Source organism: Physeter macrocephalus, chromosome 2 (assembly GCF_002837175.3).
Source record: "Physeter macrocephalus isolate SW-GA chromosome 2, ASM283717v5, whole genome shotgun sequence".
NCBI classification, from domain to species: domain Eukaryota; kingdom Metazoa; phylum Chordata; class Mammalia; order Artiodactyla; family Physeteridae; genus Physeter; species Physeter macrocephalus.
Window position 1 is genome coordinate 135,446,978 of NC_041215.1, and position 15,211 is coordinate 135,462,188.

The 15,211-nt window shown below is 49.0% G+C and overlaps 1 protein-coding gene across 10 annotated transcripts in view; it reads right to left on the bottom strand.

Annotated features, from left to right (window-relative positions):
- Positions 1–15,211, bottom strand: part of COL6A3 (collagen type VI alpha 3 chain) — an 86,271-nt gene that overhangs the window by 35,358 nt on the left and 35,702 nt on the right. For all 10 annotated transcript variants that reach the window (XM_007114090.4, XM_007114092.4, XM_007114091.4 and 7 more), the window contains 14 exons: positions 13,243–13,848; positions 11,277–11,891; positions 9,443–10,042; positions 8,463–8,800; positions 7,069–7,147; positions 5,918–6,063; positions 4,488–4,580; positions 3,923–3,976; positions 2,852–2,923; positions 1,694–1,720; positions 1,559–1,603; positions 1,386–1,439; positions 867–929; positions 187–252 (listed from right to left, as the gene is read on the bottom strand). In XM_007114090.4, coding sequence (XP_007114152.2) covers positions 187–252; positions 867–929; positions 1,386–1,439; positions 1,559–1,603; positions 1,694–1,720; positions 2,852–2,923; positions 3,923–3,976; positions 4,488–4,580; positions 5,918–6,063; positions 7,069–7,147; positions 8,463–8,800; positions 9,443–10,042; positions 11,277–11,891; positions 13,243–13,848 — 2,858 coding nt within the window. The remainder of the gene's footprint in view (positions 1–186; positions 253–866; positions 930–1,385; positions 1,440–1,558; positions 1,604–1,693; positions 1,721–2,851; positions 2,924–3,922; positions 3,977–4,487; positions 4,581–5,917; positions 6,064–7,068; positions 7,148–8,462; positions 8,801–9,442; positions 10,043–11,276; positions 11,892–13,242; positions 13,849–15,211) is intronic.

Consider the following 15,211-nt stretch of genomic DNA (forward strand, 5'->3'; position numbering starts at 1 on the left):
TCCTCTTGGAGACCCCTCTGCGAGTGTGCGCACCGGCTTCCGGGACTTTCTGCTCCCAACCTCAGCCTTGTACATGCACAGCCTTAAAGACCACGTCGTGGCCTCCGGGGCTGGCAGCGACCCAGCCTGAGTTTAGTTTCTCGGGCTCTCGGCACAGGGGGAGTCTAGGTACACAGAGTGCTGTACCATGGGGCCGATGTCTCCGGTTTCTCCTTTGGGTCCTCTCTGCTGGCTGTCCTGTCCTGAGTTACCCTGAAAAGAGAACAGGTCGGAGAATAAGCCACGTGTGCAGGGAAAGCCACTGCTGCTGGGTCAGTGACCAGGAAAATCTTAGTGGTGGTCTGAATGCCAGTCGCTCTGGCCACATCCCATCCAGATAACGCCCATCTCACCCTGATGGAGCCTGCCGTGGGGTCAGCAAGCACTCTGAGCCCCAAACGGGGGGAGATGGCTCTTCCTCGCCCCGGGAGGATGGTGGCCAGGCTCACTCTTGCCTTGTCCTGGTCTGGACCAGAAGAGGCTGGCCCAGCGATGGTCACTTGTTGACAGGTTTTATAGACCCATAAAGCAAGAAAAGCTACAAACTCTTCCCTTTTCCTAAAGTGAACTTAAAGTGTGCTGAGACCACATTTTAGGGAAACTTCTCGGGTCTTCGCATAAGAGGCTTTGCAAAGACTTATCTTTGCGGCGAGAGAGCAAAGACATCTCCAGCCACCCCAAAATTCTAAGAAAAGGGCAAACCACATATTTTGCCAACATGTTTTAAAGCAATTTCAAGAGTAAAATTCTTCCTTTCAACACACTTCTCCCCACAAAGCCCTTCCCCGGACTCAAGTCTCAAATCGGTGACAAGGATTTCCCCTTACCGGGTCACCTCTGATCCCAACATCCCCTCTTTCTCCTTTGTCTCCTTTGGGTCCTTTGTCACCCTAAATGAAAACCACAAGCAGAGACTGAGAATTAGATGAGTTTCACATATTTATCTCACTCTCAAAATTGCGTTCTTCCAATCACAAATCTTAAAAAGAACAGTGTTTCAGCATTTACCATTTACTCATTCGCCATGAAGGTAAAATTATTTCCGGATACTTCAGGTAACCCACAAGTATTTACAGGGGACCCACTCTGTGCCAGGCGCTAGGATTTATTTCAACAAAACACACTCAGTCCTTGCCCAATGGGACATACTCTCCAAACAAGAAAATATAATGTAAATACGTCACAGCTGACAAGGGACATAGGAGATGCCAAGGATGCACCCCAGGAAGAGGTCAGGGAAGGCTGCCTGGAGGAAGCGGTCTTAACATACACAAGTAAAAGAAATAATCCCTAAGTGAAATGTTGATAGTTTTTCCATGACAGTAACACTGCAGAAATATACTTACCCTTCTTCCTGGATTCCCTTTCTCTCCAGAAATACCAGGCAATCCTTTGTCTCCCTGCCAAAGACAATGATAAAATGTCATTCCTGGCACAATTTCTACCACAGACTGAGGTGTTAGTCACTGGAATCTTCAGGACCAAAAGCAATTTGCACTTAGAGTGCAAAATCACTTACGTCTTCACCGTCAAGACCATCCAGTCCAATTTCTCCTAATTCACCCTGTGAGGGGACAAGACACACAGGTGAGTGTAAAATATGGCAAAACACTGGGAAAGTTTTAACTATAAAAAGAAAAGCAAGCTTAAGTACCTTCTCTCCTGGGAATCCACGAGAGCCCTAAAAGGGAAGGGAAAGAGGAAACATCAGCTCCTTCCCGGAGGCTGAATAGAATAGGCTAGAATAGGCTAAGGGCTCCCCCGTCCCCGTCCCCAACTTAAAAGTCAGTGTCTGGGGCTTCCCTCTGGCTCACTGGTTAAGAATCTGCCTGCCAATGCAGGGGACACGGGTTCGATCCCTGGTCCAGGAAGATCCCACACGCCGCGGAGCAACTAAGCCCGTGCACCACAACTACTGAGCCTGAGCTCTAGAGCCTGCGAGTCACAACTACTGAGCCCGTGTGCCACAACTACTGAAGCATGCGTGCCTAGAGCCCGTGCTCTGCAATGAGAGAAGCCACCACAGTGAGAAGCCCGCGCACCGCAACGAAGAGTAGCCCCGTGAACCACAACAAGAGAAAAGCCCGCGCACAGCAGCAAAAACCCAACGCAGCCAAAAATAAAATCAGTAAAATAAATTTATGTTAAAAAAAAGTCAGTGTCTGAAAATTCAGTGTTAGAGATTCATCTGTTTGGCTAGCTCTCTCTCTATCACGAGGGGATCATAAAACTAACTTGCCCGGACCTGAGCACTTGCGTAGTGTTGGCTCTCTGGGCAGGAGGGCTGGGCCCTGAAGGCCAGGGACAGGGGCTCCGAGGAGGCCCCTTTATAACATTGCAGTGGCCTGTCTCTCAAACTGCAGCAAATTGAGGAGAAAGTTCATCAGCCCTTGACTCCAAGTATTTCACACACAGAGCCTTCCAGCACATGAGTCCTTTCCCTCTGTCTCTGCCCCCCTCCACTTCCCTCACTCCTCCCAGGTCCAGGGGCTGAAGCTGCCGGGCACCAGCCTTCTCTCTGCCCTGGCCCACATTCTGTCTGTCCTCATCAGCGTGTCCTGACTGCTTCACATTGCCATACGAAACTGTTTCTCCAACCTCGGGCTCCCTTCCCGGCACGGTGTGCGCTCCTGAACCCGCCAGACCCTGGGCTGCCTCCGTGAGAGGCCTCTGGCTGCCAGCGCTGAGCGGAGAAGCCGGGGCAGGCATCTGCCTTCCCCAGGAGGTGCTGGAGAAAGTGGCCCCCTTCTGCACGCGCCACTGACCGCCCTCTCCCCGCTGGTCCCCCCCCCACACGTGGGGGCCACCGTACCTTTATGCCTCTCTGCCCGGGGCAGCCCTGGAAACCTTGAGTGCCGTTGACACCAGGCGGGCCGCGCTCACCCTGTCAGGAGAAACAGAGGCATTTTGCAAGTGGGAGCTTCTTGTCACGTGTCTCCACTGAGTAGGGAGCCCTGTGAAAGGCGTGCATGAGGAAGCAGTCCACTGGCTGGCGGGCTGATGTGCCAGGTGGGGCCTCCAGCATCCCCGCCCGCGGCCCCCGCAGGCCGACCTCTGCACAGGGCCTTGAACCTGCAGTTCCCTCCCCTGGAGGGAGTGGGGTCTGGGAGTGTCTGCAGCACAGAGGGCACCTCCTGGTGGGCGGAGGGTAAGCAGGCCTCAGGGTACTGGGTCTGGGTGGAGGCTGGGCCCCGTGGAGAACCCTCAGGCTGGCTGCTGGCCATGGTCCTGGGCTCCCAGCTCTTCTATGGGGTCCAGGCTCAGCCCTGACACCCGGCACTGCTGGACGGGACCTTGGGGGCTTCAACTCCTCCCGCTGGGGCCCTCTCTCCCCATCCCGGGGCTGGGCCTTGTTCTAGTGTCTCAAAGTTCTCAAACCACTTCTGGGCAGGATTCTGCTTCCCGAAGGCCCTGCTTCAGGCTCTACCCACCCCCAAATGGACCCCTTGGTGACTGATAACCCATACCGGCAACCGCCCTCTGGGAGGCCGCCGTCGAAGGGCGTCACCGCTAAATGCTGGCTGGGCTTCCCCTGCACCCCGGGCCCAGGTGCGTCTCATCTCTGCCTGGGTGTCTGAATTGGGAAGATGCTGGGTTTGCCATCCTCAGTGGTCCTCTGTCTCAGAAGCCATTTCGTCCCTCCCTCTGAGATGGAGCCCGTAAAAACCTGCACTTCCTATACCCACGTGTGTCATCCTCTGATTCTCAGACTAGTCTCCGTAGTGTAGAAATCTGAGTCAAGTTGTTAAGAAAGTTAGAAAGTAATTTTTTTCTGGTGGAAGAGACTGGAAACAGAACAGATGAGGAACCCCACTACTTAATCCCAACATGTAAAGAACAAGGAGGGAATAAAGATTTAAGGAATAAAACAACCTTTACTTACAGGTCCACCCTCGTCACCAGGATAACCTCGATAGCCATCTTCTCCAGGAATACCCTAGAACGAAGTAAATCGTTACCTTGGTTAAATGCTGTGGTTTTCTCTGTTTCCTACTTAAGCATCTCTTCACCCCCCTTCATTTGGTAGAGCGGTGCTTTCGGTGTCCCTGGAACGTGGCGGTTTCCTACTCATTATTTCAGTGCAGTTGCTCTATCAGGATCTTTAAGGCTCTTGATCTCCCAAGAAATCCTGTGCATTTCCTGTAACTTAGAGGCAAATGTGAAGAATCCCCGCTGGCCGTCCTAGTGAGACTGCCAGTCAGTGATGCCACTGGTCTTAACATAATTTTATAAAATGAAGAAGCAATGCATAAAAGAACCCAGTGGAAAGGGAGAAGGGAGTAGACACAGGGACAAGGTCTGCACCTCAGATCTGTCCTACAGCACGGCTAGTTCCTTCTCCTCCCTTTTCCATCTCCTCACCATCATAGCAGAGAAATTCCCCAGCCAAAGTAATGACGGCCCTGAAATCTAGTCTCAGGCGTAAGAAAAGGGTAAAACCACCATACCTTTGGCCCAATGCTGCCAATGGGCCCTCGGTCTCCTCTTTGTCCAGAGCACTTGCAGGGAACCCCACAGCAGGCTTTCTCGGCAATGTTGTCCTACCAAGACAAAAAACGAAGTTCAGATCTCAATAAATGTCTAGAAGAAAGGCATAAATGTGCCATCTGAGGACCGTGGCATCCACAGCAAGAGATAAAGTCACCTCTTACGGCACTCCCTTGAAGGCTTAGCCATTGGTGGGTAATAGAGGGTCACAAATGGACTCTGAAGAACCACCAAAGATAATGCATCTTATTCACAATGTCACCTCAGGCTGGGCCTTATTTCTAGAAGTTTCCAACATAGATATTCAAGCTTCAGATGTTAAGTATAGCTCACATATTTTTAAGCTCCAGAAAGCAAAATCTGACAAACCATTGCAGACAGCCAGGATGCAAGGTGGTTTCAGAGAAGAGACCATATGCCCTTCCCCAGAACCCTGGTCAGAGTCACGGAATATGGCGCCAGCCTGGAGGAGGCCTGGGAGCAGCTGCGGGGCGGGATGCCTGTCTCTGAGCCACAAGCACCGCACTGCCAGTCACCAATGACTCCAGCACCCATCCGACACCCTGGACATTCCTTCCCATCCCAGCCCCTGGCCTTATGCGGGAAAGCGCACACCCAAAGTACATTTCAACCTGCTAAACTCATGACGGTCAAGGCCTTTGCTTGCTGTGAATTTCCTAGAGTTTTCACTTTCTCCCATGTCCTAGGTTTGTCAATTAACTCAACTTCCTTCCACTCAATAAAAAAATCCGAATTGCAGCCCTGGGAAGAAGGTCGGAGGGCAGGAGGGAGTCAGCTCGTCCCATAGGGCACCGCTGCCTCCGCCAAAGAACCTCTGAGTTGAACGCTCAGCCCCCTCATGTCCCAAAAGCCCCCAGCCTCACCCCCAAACCCAGGAGTTAACCCCACCTGCTGAGAGGCTGAACCCAAGAGGATTAGGAAGCCTCGTGGGGCGCCCTCATTTGCTCCAAAGGAAACTAGAAGAGAAGGCAACGGAAGCCCCTTTCCACCCAGAAATGGCCCTTCGTTTCCTGCATATTCTTGTTTTCCCTGTTTCCTGTTTACAGAGGGAAGGGTCAATCTCAATGTTATGGCTTCTCAACAATCTTATAAATGAAAAGAAGTCTCTTTAAAGGGAGCAGAGGAAACTCTAAGGCGACAGCTGCCTCAACACCCACGCCCGGGTGGCCATCTTTCCAGTTCTCAGATTGCTCCGTTTCCAGGACTCATGTTATGGCAACAAAGTAGGTCCCAAGTGAATTACATGAGTTAAATTGCCCACCCAGCGGTCTCTCCTCCATTTGCCTGGTGATGACAGACTGCGTTCTCCTGAGATGCCCAATATTGTGCTATCTAAATCAGTTTGTGTGTAGATACATAAAACACTCACAAGTTGCTCTGCTAGTTCATAGTCTAGGTCCAGCAAGTTCAGTCTCAGGGGCCGGCTGTACATGAATCCTCGCCCAAACTCCAGCTGCATCAGCTGCTCCAAGTTGGAGACACGTTCAAGGCCCACGAAGATCAGAGCTCGGACGCCTGGGGGTTCAGGTACACTTAAGAAGCCTCACCTAGCCATTCAAGAGCCACAGCACTTTTCCTCCTGACTCTCTTTTATTTTTTAGAGAAAACTTCAGTATAAAATTTGGCCTTTAACTGAAACATGCTTAATCACACTAATTAGCTGCTCCGAAGAGCTGAAATACTGGAACTCTGGGCTCCTCTGAGCAATTGTTTCTGATTTGTCGGTAAGTAAATGGATTAATGTAACTCTAGGGAACAACACCACGAAGTTTATTCATACATAAATTCTCAAGCTCTGGTCTTATGTAACACAGGTATGCTGTGGGAAGAAGTGAAATCCCACATCTCCATAATCAGATGATAGCAGTCTCATCTCCATTGCTCTGGAAAAGCAAGCTAATAAATAGAACATTCTTATGATAACTTATGCTTCAACAGACTCTTCTTAAACCTCTTGTGGTGGCATCCACTTTTTTGATAGCCAGTGCTACCAAATTCCAAAGCAGATAAACAGTCAAATAGGACATCTGATAACAGGTATCATTGCAAACAAGTCACCTTAAATTTGGAAAGCATGCTTTCCAAATTTTATGTGAAAGTGTATCTTTCCTTAACATTGGAGTATTTTTGAGCTGTGATCACTGCAAACGGAAAATACAGCAAGATTTTTTGCTGTAAAATGAATTCCTAGTTTATATAATACAGCCAAATGAATCAAAACTTCATGTTCTTTTACAAAAGCATCATGCTTTCTAGATGTTCTACCACAGGAATGAGCCTGAGACCCCATGGGTTCTGTGCCAGGACTTGGTAACAGAGCTGTCTGTGTAAGTATGGGATCCTTGCTGCCCCATCCTGTAGCCCCAGGCAGGCGACAGAGGGCCAAAATACTGGGATGAGGTGTCCCCCAAGAGAAGCCGCTCTCCCAGAGGGTCCCTTAGTGGATTCGTTTCTCTCCAGCCCAGCAGTGTGCCTGCCTCACCCAGGTTTACTTCTCCCATAGAAAGCCCCAGAACCCACCTTCTTGTCGGAGTTGCTCCGATGCTCTTTGTAAATCAGCCAGATCTCCATCCACCCCATCAGTAAAATGAATGACCACCTGAAGATAAAAGATACGTCAAGCGCCAGCCAAAAGTAAAAGAAACACCACAGACCCTTGAGAGGAGGATTAACCAGTTCAAAGCCTCCACCTTGCAGCAGGGGAAACTGGGGGCCAAGGTTGAGAAACAATCAGCCCATGTTCACAGCTTGATACTGTGCCATAAATGAGATATAAAATAAATGGGCAGAGGGTAGGACTTGATTCATTAAAAAGCACAGTCAACAACGGAAATAAAAAGTTTATCTCATTCTCTTATTTAGGGGATGTAGTTTCGAGAAATCACGCGTATGTGTGGGCGTGCACATGCATGCGTGTGTGCTTGTGTGCCTGTGCTGTAGGCTCCAAACGTCATATTTTGAAGTCCCATAACCCTCAGTGCCTCAGAGTGTGACCGTGTCTGGTAGTAGGACTTTCAAAGAGGCAGTTAAGTTGCCTGAGGTCATTAGAGCGGGTCTTCATCCAATACGACTGGTGTCCTTCTAAGATGAGGCGATTGGGACACAGACACGCACAGAGGGAAACCCCCATGGAGACACAAGGAGAAGACGCCATTTCCAAGCCAAGTTGAGAGACTTCCAGAAAAACAACCCCGACGCCCCTCTGATCTCAGACTTCCAACCTCCAGGACTGTGAGAGAATAAATTCCTGTTGTTTAAGCCACCCAACCTGCGGAACTTTGTTATGGCAGCCCTAGCAAACTGTGTGTGTGTGTGTGTGTGTGTGTGTGTGTGTGCGTGTATGAACCAATACAGAGAAAGAGAGAGATAAAAGTAAATACAAATAGAGAACGTAATGCATTTAATGGGCCGGATTTTGATTAAACATGAATACTCACAAATTCAATGCATTCAAGCTTAATTACTGATTTCCAAGTTTTTGTTTTTGTTTTTGTTTTGCGGTACGCGGGCCTCTCACTATTGTGGCCCCTCCCGTTGCGGAGCACAGGCTCCGGACTCGCAGGCCCAGCGGCCATGGCTCACGGGCCCAGCCGCTCCGCGGCATGTGGGATCTTCCCGGACCGGGGCGCGAACCCGTGTCCCCTGCATCGGCAGGCGGACTCTCAACCACTGCGCCACCAGGGAAGCCCTCCAAGATTTTTTTTAGAGCTTTAGCAAAACTAGAAGAAGATATTCCATTTCAGCTCAGTTGTTAATAAAGGACTCTTACATACAGGCACCGCCAACCCCGTTAAACATGAAGAGCATCTATAGAAGAACGGTTTGGGGAGGGGGCTTCCAGGCATCAAGGTTTGCCCCTGCCCAGTAAAACCCGGAGAAGGCACAGGAAGCGGAAACGAGGCAGCCGTCCTCACCTTCACACTGTCTGGCGAGGCCTGCTGGAACTTGTTCTGGTAGAGCTTCAGCGTGTCCGCAGTGAGGACGTAGGGGTGCTGGGTGCGCATGTTCTGGAACTTCTCAAACAGCTCTGGCTGGTACTCAGCAAAGTCAAAGGCCTCCACGGGGCCTGAGGGCGTGTTGGCCACCACGGACACCCGCACCATGGGCAGCTGGCTGCCGCTGCAGCTGATTCTTTGCATCTGGCTGATTCTATTCAGGATGGTGTCCATCTTGGACTCAAAGCTCCTCTGAGCCACAAATATGTTCTGATCTCTTGAACCATCAAAGCCCAGAATCACATCCAGGTTACAGACTGCAAAGGGAAAAGCAGGCCATGAGCTCGAAGTCGAGCTGCCGAGATGTGTTCAACCTACAGGCACAGCTCGGGACGTGGACCAGGACACCACGCTCAAGTGCAAAATGGGACCTTCTGTGTATGAGCTCTGAGAAGCAATTAGATCTGCCTGTCTCACTGGGAAAACTCAGGCTGACTCTTCGGAGCCAAAATTGTTGGCCGTCCAGTATGTTTGCTTTGCTGATATTAATCAACTTTGGCATGGTATACAGTCAGTGTCTATCTAAATGCATCCCGAGTTTGTGCTTTAGACTAAACACACTTGAGAACGCAAACCCTCTGATCTCAAATAATTGATCTAATAAACCTACAAACTGAAACAGGCATCAATCAGTCTGAATTATTTAGGGGATTAAAGAGTAGGGGGTGGGGAGTAAATCTGGTAAGAGCAAGAAAAGACAGACATCCACTCCTATCCTGAAACCACATCCGATCACAGTGGTAGGTGACAACCAGGACCCAACCCACGTGGATGTAAGTCAATGCCTGACACACCAGATGCTATAGGAACCCAGAGGCCAGCGCTGGGGAGCTGGGTAAACAGGTAACGCACCAACATCGACAGGACATTGTTGAAAATATGCACCTAAAGGGCATTACCTTTGGAAACATCAGGCACACCAGGACATAAGGTTTCATGCATCGCGTCATGCAGGGTTTCCAAAACCTGCTCGCTCAATTCCGACAGCTCCTGGACGTTCCCCACTCGGAACGCCGTGGCACTGTTGGACGCAATCTTCCCAACCTCCTCTGAGTCGATGTTCTTCACGCCCACCGCGAACACTTTGACGCCTCTCTGGGTGAGCGCCAGGCTCGCCTCCTGGGCATCCTCCACCGACCTTCCTCCGGTGATCACAAAGGCAATCTGCGGGACTCTCTGATCCAGGCGACTGCCTGCCTCTGGCACGAAGTGATTCAGCCGCAGGTGCTCCAGGCCCACCTTGGTGTTTGCGTGCCTCCCCCCTTTGTAGACCACCTTGTTGATGGCATCAATAATCTGCTGCTTGGTGGAAAAGTCCTTCAGGAAGAATTCGTCAGTGGGGTCAGAGTTGTACTGGACCAGCCCCACTTGGATGGAGTCTCCCCCTTCATAAACCGTGTCCACAATTTCAGACACGAAATGGAGCACTTCCTGGAAACTGTCCCTCCGGAAATTGATGGAACCATCCAACAGGAACACGATGTCTGCTTTCTTTGTCTCTAAAGATGATTACAATGAAAAAAATAAGGAGAAATTTGGTTTCTGTATCCAGAACAAAAACACAAAATGTAAGATGATTAAAATAAGGCATTCCTGTAATTCATGCACAGTGGACAGCTTGGGCTCTATTCCACGCCTCTAGAGTTCCTGAATTCACAGTTCTCAAAACATGTTTAGGTGATAAATGATAAATCACCTAAACAAAAGGAAAGGAGATGTGAAAACTCAGCAGAACTGAGCCCCAGATATCCTGTGCAAAATGAGATTACGCCATGGATTCAACAGTCCATGATATCAGGGGTTTTAGGAAATGCCACTACACACTTTCCTCCTGGTCAAAAATAAATGATAGTGTCTGGAAGGAGTTGAGGGAGGTGTGCTAGAGGCAGAGAAAGGGAGGGCTGGGAGAAACAGATTGGAAAATGGGAAGCAGACTCCGTGCACCTTTGGAGGATCACCAGCCAGCATGCTGAGAGCTTTGTTGGAGCCTGTGAAACTCAATGACATTTGGAGACAATTCCCTAATTCCAATCAAGGGATCAAGACTGGAGTAGAGAGAAGGGGAATCCGGAGCAGTGTGAGATGTTCCACCACCAGCACAGAAGGAAGACGTGAAAGAGCTAAGTGTAGTGCAGATGCCCCATGGAAAACCAACCCTAATCATTTGCTCCAGATGTCTGAGGGGCTATCACCTGGGGTAGGAGCTAAGAAAGACGTGGGTTGGTGGAGGGACTCAGTTTGCCCTTGGCAGCCCCAAAGGTCAGACCCAGGAGCATGAGGTCAAAGCTAAAGGTGGACAGCTCTAAATTCCCAACGATACCTGTCCAAGGAAAGAAGGTTGACGGGACCATGACCCCACCTAGGAGAGAGGCTGACTTCCAATCATGTTCGGAGGGGCGTGGATTGAACAACTTCAAAGATGCCATTTTATTCTGAGAGCCAATGAGTCTGTGGCTAACCCTCAATGCACTTTTATAGAACCTTTCAATGGGGCTACGATTAGCCTCATGGAAACTCATGGAAGAATCAATGACCATATGCTTTCTGAGATGCGTTTCCTTCTATTCCTCCTACAATTTCAACTCAATTATTTTTCCCGTATTTAGTTTCTAATCGTATGGCAGCCACAACCTTGAGAGAAGAAAATTATTAAAATGAATGCTAATTGCTTTTTTTCAATTAAAAAAAATAATTGGTGTCCTGCTCTGTAGGCACGGGTACCACAGCTCATACCTGGCCGTGAGGGAGAGGGCGTGTCCACTCCCGGAGGTGCAGGGGTGACCTTGGAGGGTCCAAAGGAGTTCATGACTCTTTCTTCTATGTTGGGGAGCTCTCTGAACTCCCGAACCGTGAAGACTAGTCTGGAGTCGTTGGTGATGGTCTGCAGCTCCATTCTGTCAATGTTTCGGTCTCCTATCCCTAAACTCACAATCCCCGAGGAGCTTATCACCTGGGAATACCTGGAAACATCGTCCTGGGATTTGCCACCCAGAAACAGAACCAGGTGTTGGGGCACCCCATCTTCTATCCGGCTCCCGGCAGACTTGACAAAGAAATTCCTTGCCACGAATTCCAGAGCTTTGCCAGTGTTCAGCGGAGACCCCCCTTTGAACCTCAGGCGACGTATGGCATCCAGCACATTGGCCTGGGATTTATAGGTCTTCAGGTAAAACTCTGGGAAGACATCATTGCTGAACTGCACGACCCCGATTCTCACTTTATTAGGGCCAATGTTAAGTCTCCTCACGATCCTGCTAACAAAGTCCCGGATGTGTGCAATGCCGTCCGGCCTCACACTGTCAGAGCTGTCGATTAGGAAGACGATGTCTGCAGCATCACTCTCCACGGCTGTGGATGAAAAGGAAAAAAGAAAAAGAAAAACTTAGTACAAAACTGGCACGCATCTGGTTTCATTTCTGAACTTTGCTCGATGTTGCACCATAATATCAATTAACATAAAATTATAAGCTGATGTGCATGTGTTTATCTCTTGGGTTTTTTTTAATCAATCATTACAAATTGGGCCTTTTGCATCAAAACAATTTCTGCTTCTTGAAATATTTTAAGTTCTCCAAAACTTTCTCTTTCTGAGTTTACTCGAATTTAATTTGGCTTTGGGGTCTGGGTTACAACTCATTTCAAAAATTAGAAACGAATCCTGGGTTACCAGGAATCATGAACTGTTACTACCAGAAGGGATTGAGATCACCAGGATCAACATCTTTGTTGTGCAAGAAAAGAGAGATAGCTGAGGACAAAGGCCCTCACTTCATCCAAGGCCACCACTTAGCTAGTGACAGCCCGGAGAATCCCAACTCACTCCAGCAGGCCACACCATCGTTCCTGGTGTTTGATTCATAGTATTTCTTTTTCTCACATATCTCTAGCATTTATACAAAGTTTTTATTTTCACTATTAGGCCCCTATTTTCTTTGCATGAATCCATTTTTAATTATAAAATCAATCAAAGTCCTAGGAAAGATGAACCATGGCTTCCTATTAATTAGAATTCTAGGTACTTCTTGGATGCCACTTATTAAGTAGCTCATATCTTGCCTCTCAACAAATTCAACATTTGCCTCATAAATCACTGGCTACTTATAGTGGAAACATAGCACAGCAAAAGCTGAGCAGGTCATGAAATTGAACCATTTATCTTGAGAAAGAGAAAAGCTGGCCAGGCATACACAGGCAGGACTTGGATTCTCCAGTGGCACATAAAAGATTTCACAGAACATCAGTATCAGAGACAGCCACACTCTGATCATATCTGAACACTGACAAAAAGAAAACAAAAATCACCAGACACTCCCCATCCTGCATCATAGGCGTGACCACTGCTTCTGTATCAATTTCAGCTTTAGCCGTGAGATTTGGTAAGATATCCAATCATAAAATTACTCCTTCTTGACAGCATTCGATCCGGGGCAAAGTCCCATTTCCTCAAGCCTTCCACAATATCATCTATGATGAGTTCCAATCCTATCATAAGCCCTTCCTAACACCCTCTCGCCGAGATGCCCTGTAGTTCACCAGCGTGTGTGTCCTTCCTCCCTGCCACAAGCAAGAGACCCAGCTGGTTCAACCTCAGGTGTCCCGTTATTTTAATTTTACTTGTGAGCAGCATGGCCTTAGAGTCTATTATTTTTTATATTTTTTTGAGAAGACACAACAAAGAACAAGAAACGCCCAGTCTTACCTGGAGGAGGGTAGCGCGTGCTGGCCAGGAGCTGCTGAACCTGCTCGGAGGTTAGGGTTGTGATGGGTGTCAGCAGTTTCTGCTCCAGGCTGGGCAGCTCCCGGAAGGTGCTCACTGAGAACACGTATTCAGGGCTCAGGGAGATCTTCACCAACTGCTCCTGATCTGCGTTCCTTGCGATTGTAAGTGGCGCCACGCCAAATTGCTTGAGCTCTACTGCCGGTTCATCTACCTCATCGTCAGACTTCCCGGAAGAAATGAGGACCAGGAACTGAGGGACACCCTCTTCAATCCGGCTCCCCAGAGGCCTCTTGAAGATATTCCTTGACACATACTCCAGGGCGCCCCCAATGTTGATCTGCCGCCCGCCTTTGGGCCGCAGCCGCCTCACCGCGTTCTGCACCTCGTCCTTGCTGGAGTGGGCGTTCAGCAGGAACTCCACCCTGGGGTCCTCGCTGAACTGGATGACCGCCACCCGGGTCATGTCGAAGCCCACATCCAAGTAGTCAACCAGCCTCTCGATGAGGGTACGGATGTACTGAAACTCGGGGCTGGCGCTTTGGGACCCATCGATGAGAAAGACCACATCCCTCTTGCCGCCAACACCTGTGAATCAAACGTTATCATAGGACTTCAGCTTCATTGACACCAAATTCTTAGTGTTAATGAACAGCCTCCCAATTTGTCACAGAATTGCCACCTGACCGGTAAGCTACCCTAATTCAGACTGTTTGAGTGAGAATACCAGTCCCAGGAGAGAGTCCTGGGCATTTCAGTGATTACAAGTCAGAGAGAAGAGGAGGAACCAGCAGAGGGCAGGGAAAAGTAAGTCAGCAGGAGGAAGAACCTAGACACACAGGAGCCAGGTCTAGACCGAGTGGGGATGGGGTTTCGGGAAGGAGGGGATAGAACCTGTGACGGATGACACTCACAGGTCAAGTGGGACAGTGCCTGACAACTGACTACTGGGATATGCCAGGTGGAGGGACCTTGACCGGAGCACTTTCTGTGGAGCAGGGAGAGCAAACAACAGGTTAGGGTGTGTTCAGAGAAGAATTGTAGACAGCAACACTTTATAAAGGAGCCTGGAGCACTCCTGCAGGGGGGAGATGGGCATCAAGGGAGAGTTTTTACGAGAAAAGAAAAGGCATTGCGTTTGTAGCGTGAAAGGAATCACCCAGTACGTCAGAGAACTGATGATGCAGGAGAGAGAAGGAGAGTTGCAGGTGACACCCTTGAGTAGGGAAGCGGTGAGGCTGCCCAGCGAAGCAGGGACAGTTCATCCAAGTAACGGGAGGGAAGCCGAGACATGGACACTGATGCTGGGACAGACTGAGTACGGCTTCTGGAAGGTCTTTTTTGATTTACTTATATTTTCTCAGTGAAATGGGAATCAAGATCACCAGCTCAGAGTAAGCTGAGGGAGGAGAAGTGTAGAAGAAGCAGGAGAAGGAGAAGGTAGAAAACAGTCATCTTGAAGAGCGGGAGAGCCGATGGACCAGGAGTCGTACTGTTGTAGAAACATAGGCTTGTGTATAAGTAAGCTGCACACACACGATGACAGCATTTCCACAGTGCCTTCTTGGGAGTACCAGTACCTCCAATGCACCATTAAAAAGATGGGGGGGCGGATAACTGGGAGTTTGGGATTGACATAGACACGCTACTATACTTAGAACAGATAACCAACAAGCACCTACTGTATAGCACAGGGAACTCTACTCAGTATTCTGTAATAACCTAAATGGGAAAAGAATTTTTAAAATAATAGATATAAGTACATGTATAACTGAATCACTTTGCTGCACACCTGAAACAAACACAGCATTGTAAATCAACTAGACTCCAGTATAAAGTAAAAACTAAAAAAAAAAAAAAGGAAAAGAAAAAGGACTGCTGCAGCCAAACAAGTTTTGGAAATGTTGTGTTCCCTTATTGTACTGGGGATACACAAAACATATCAATTAGG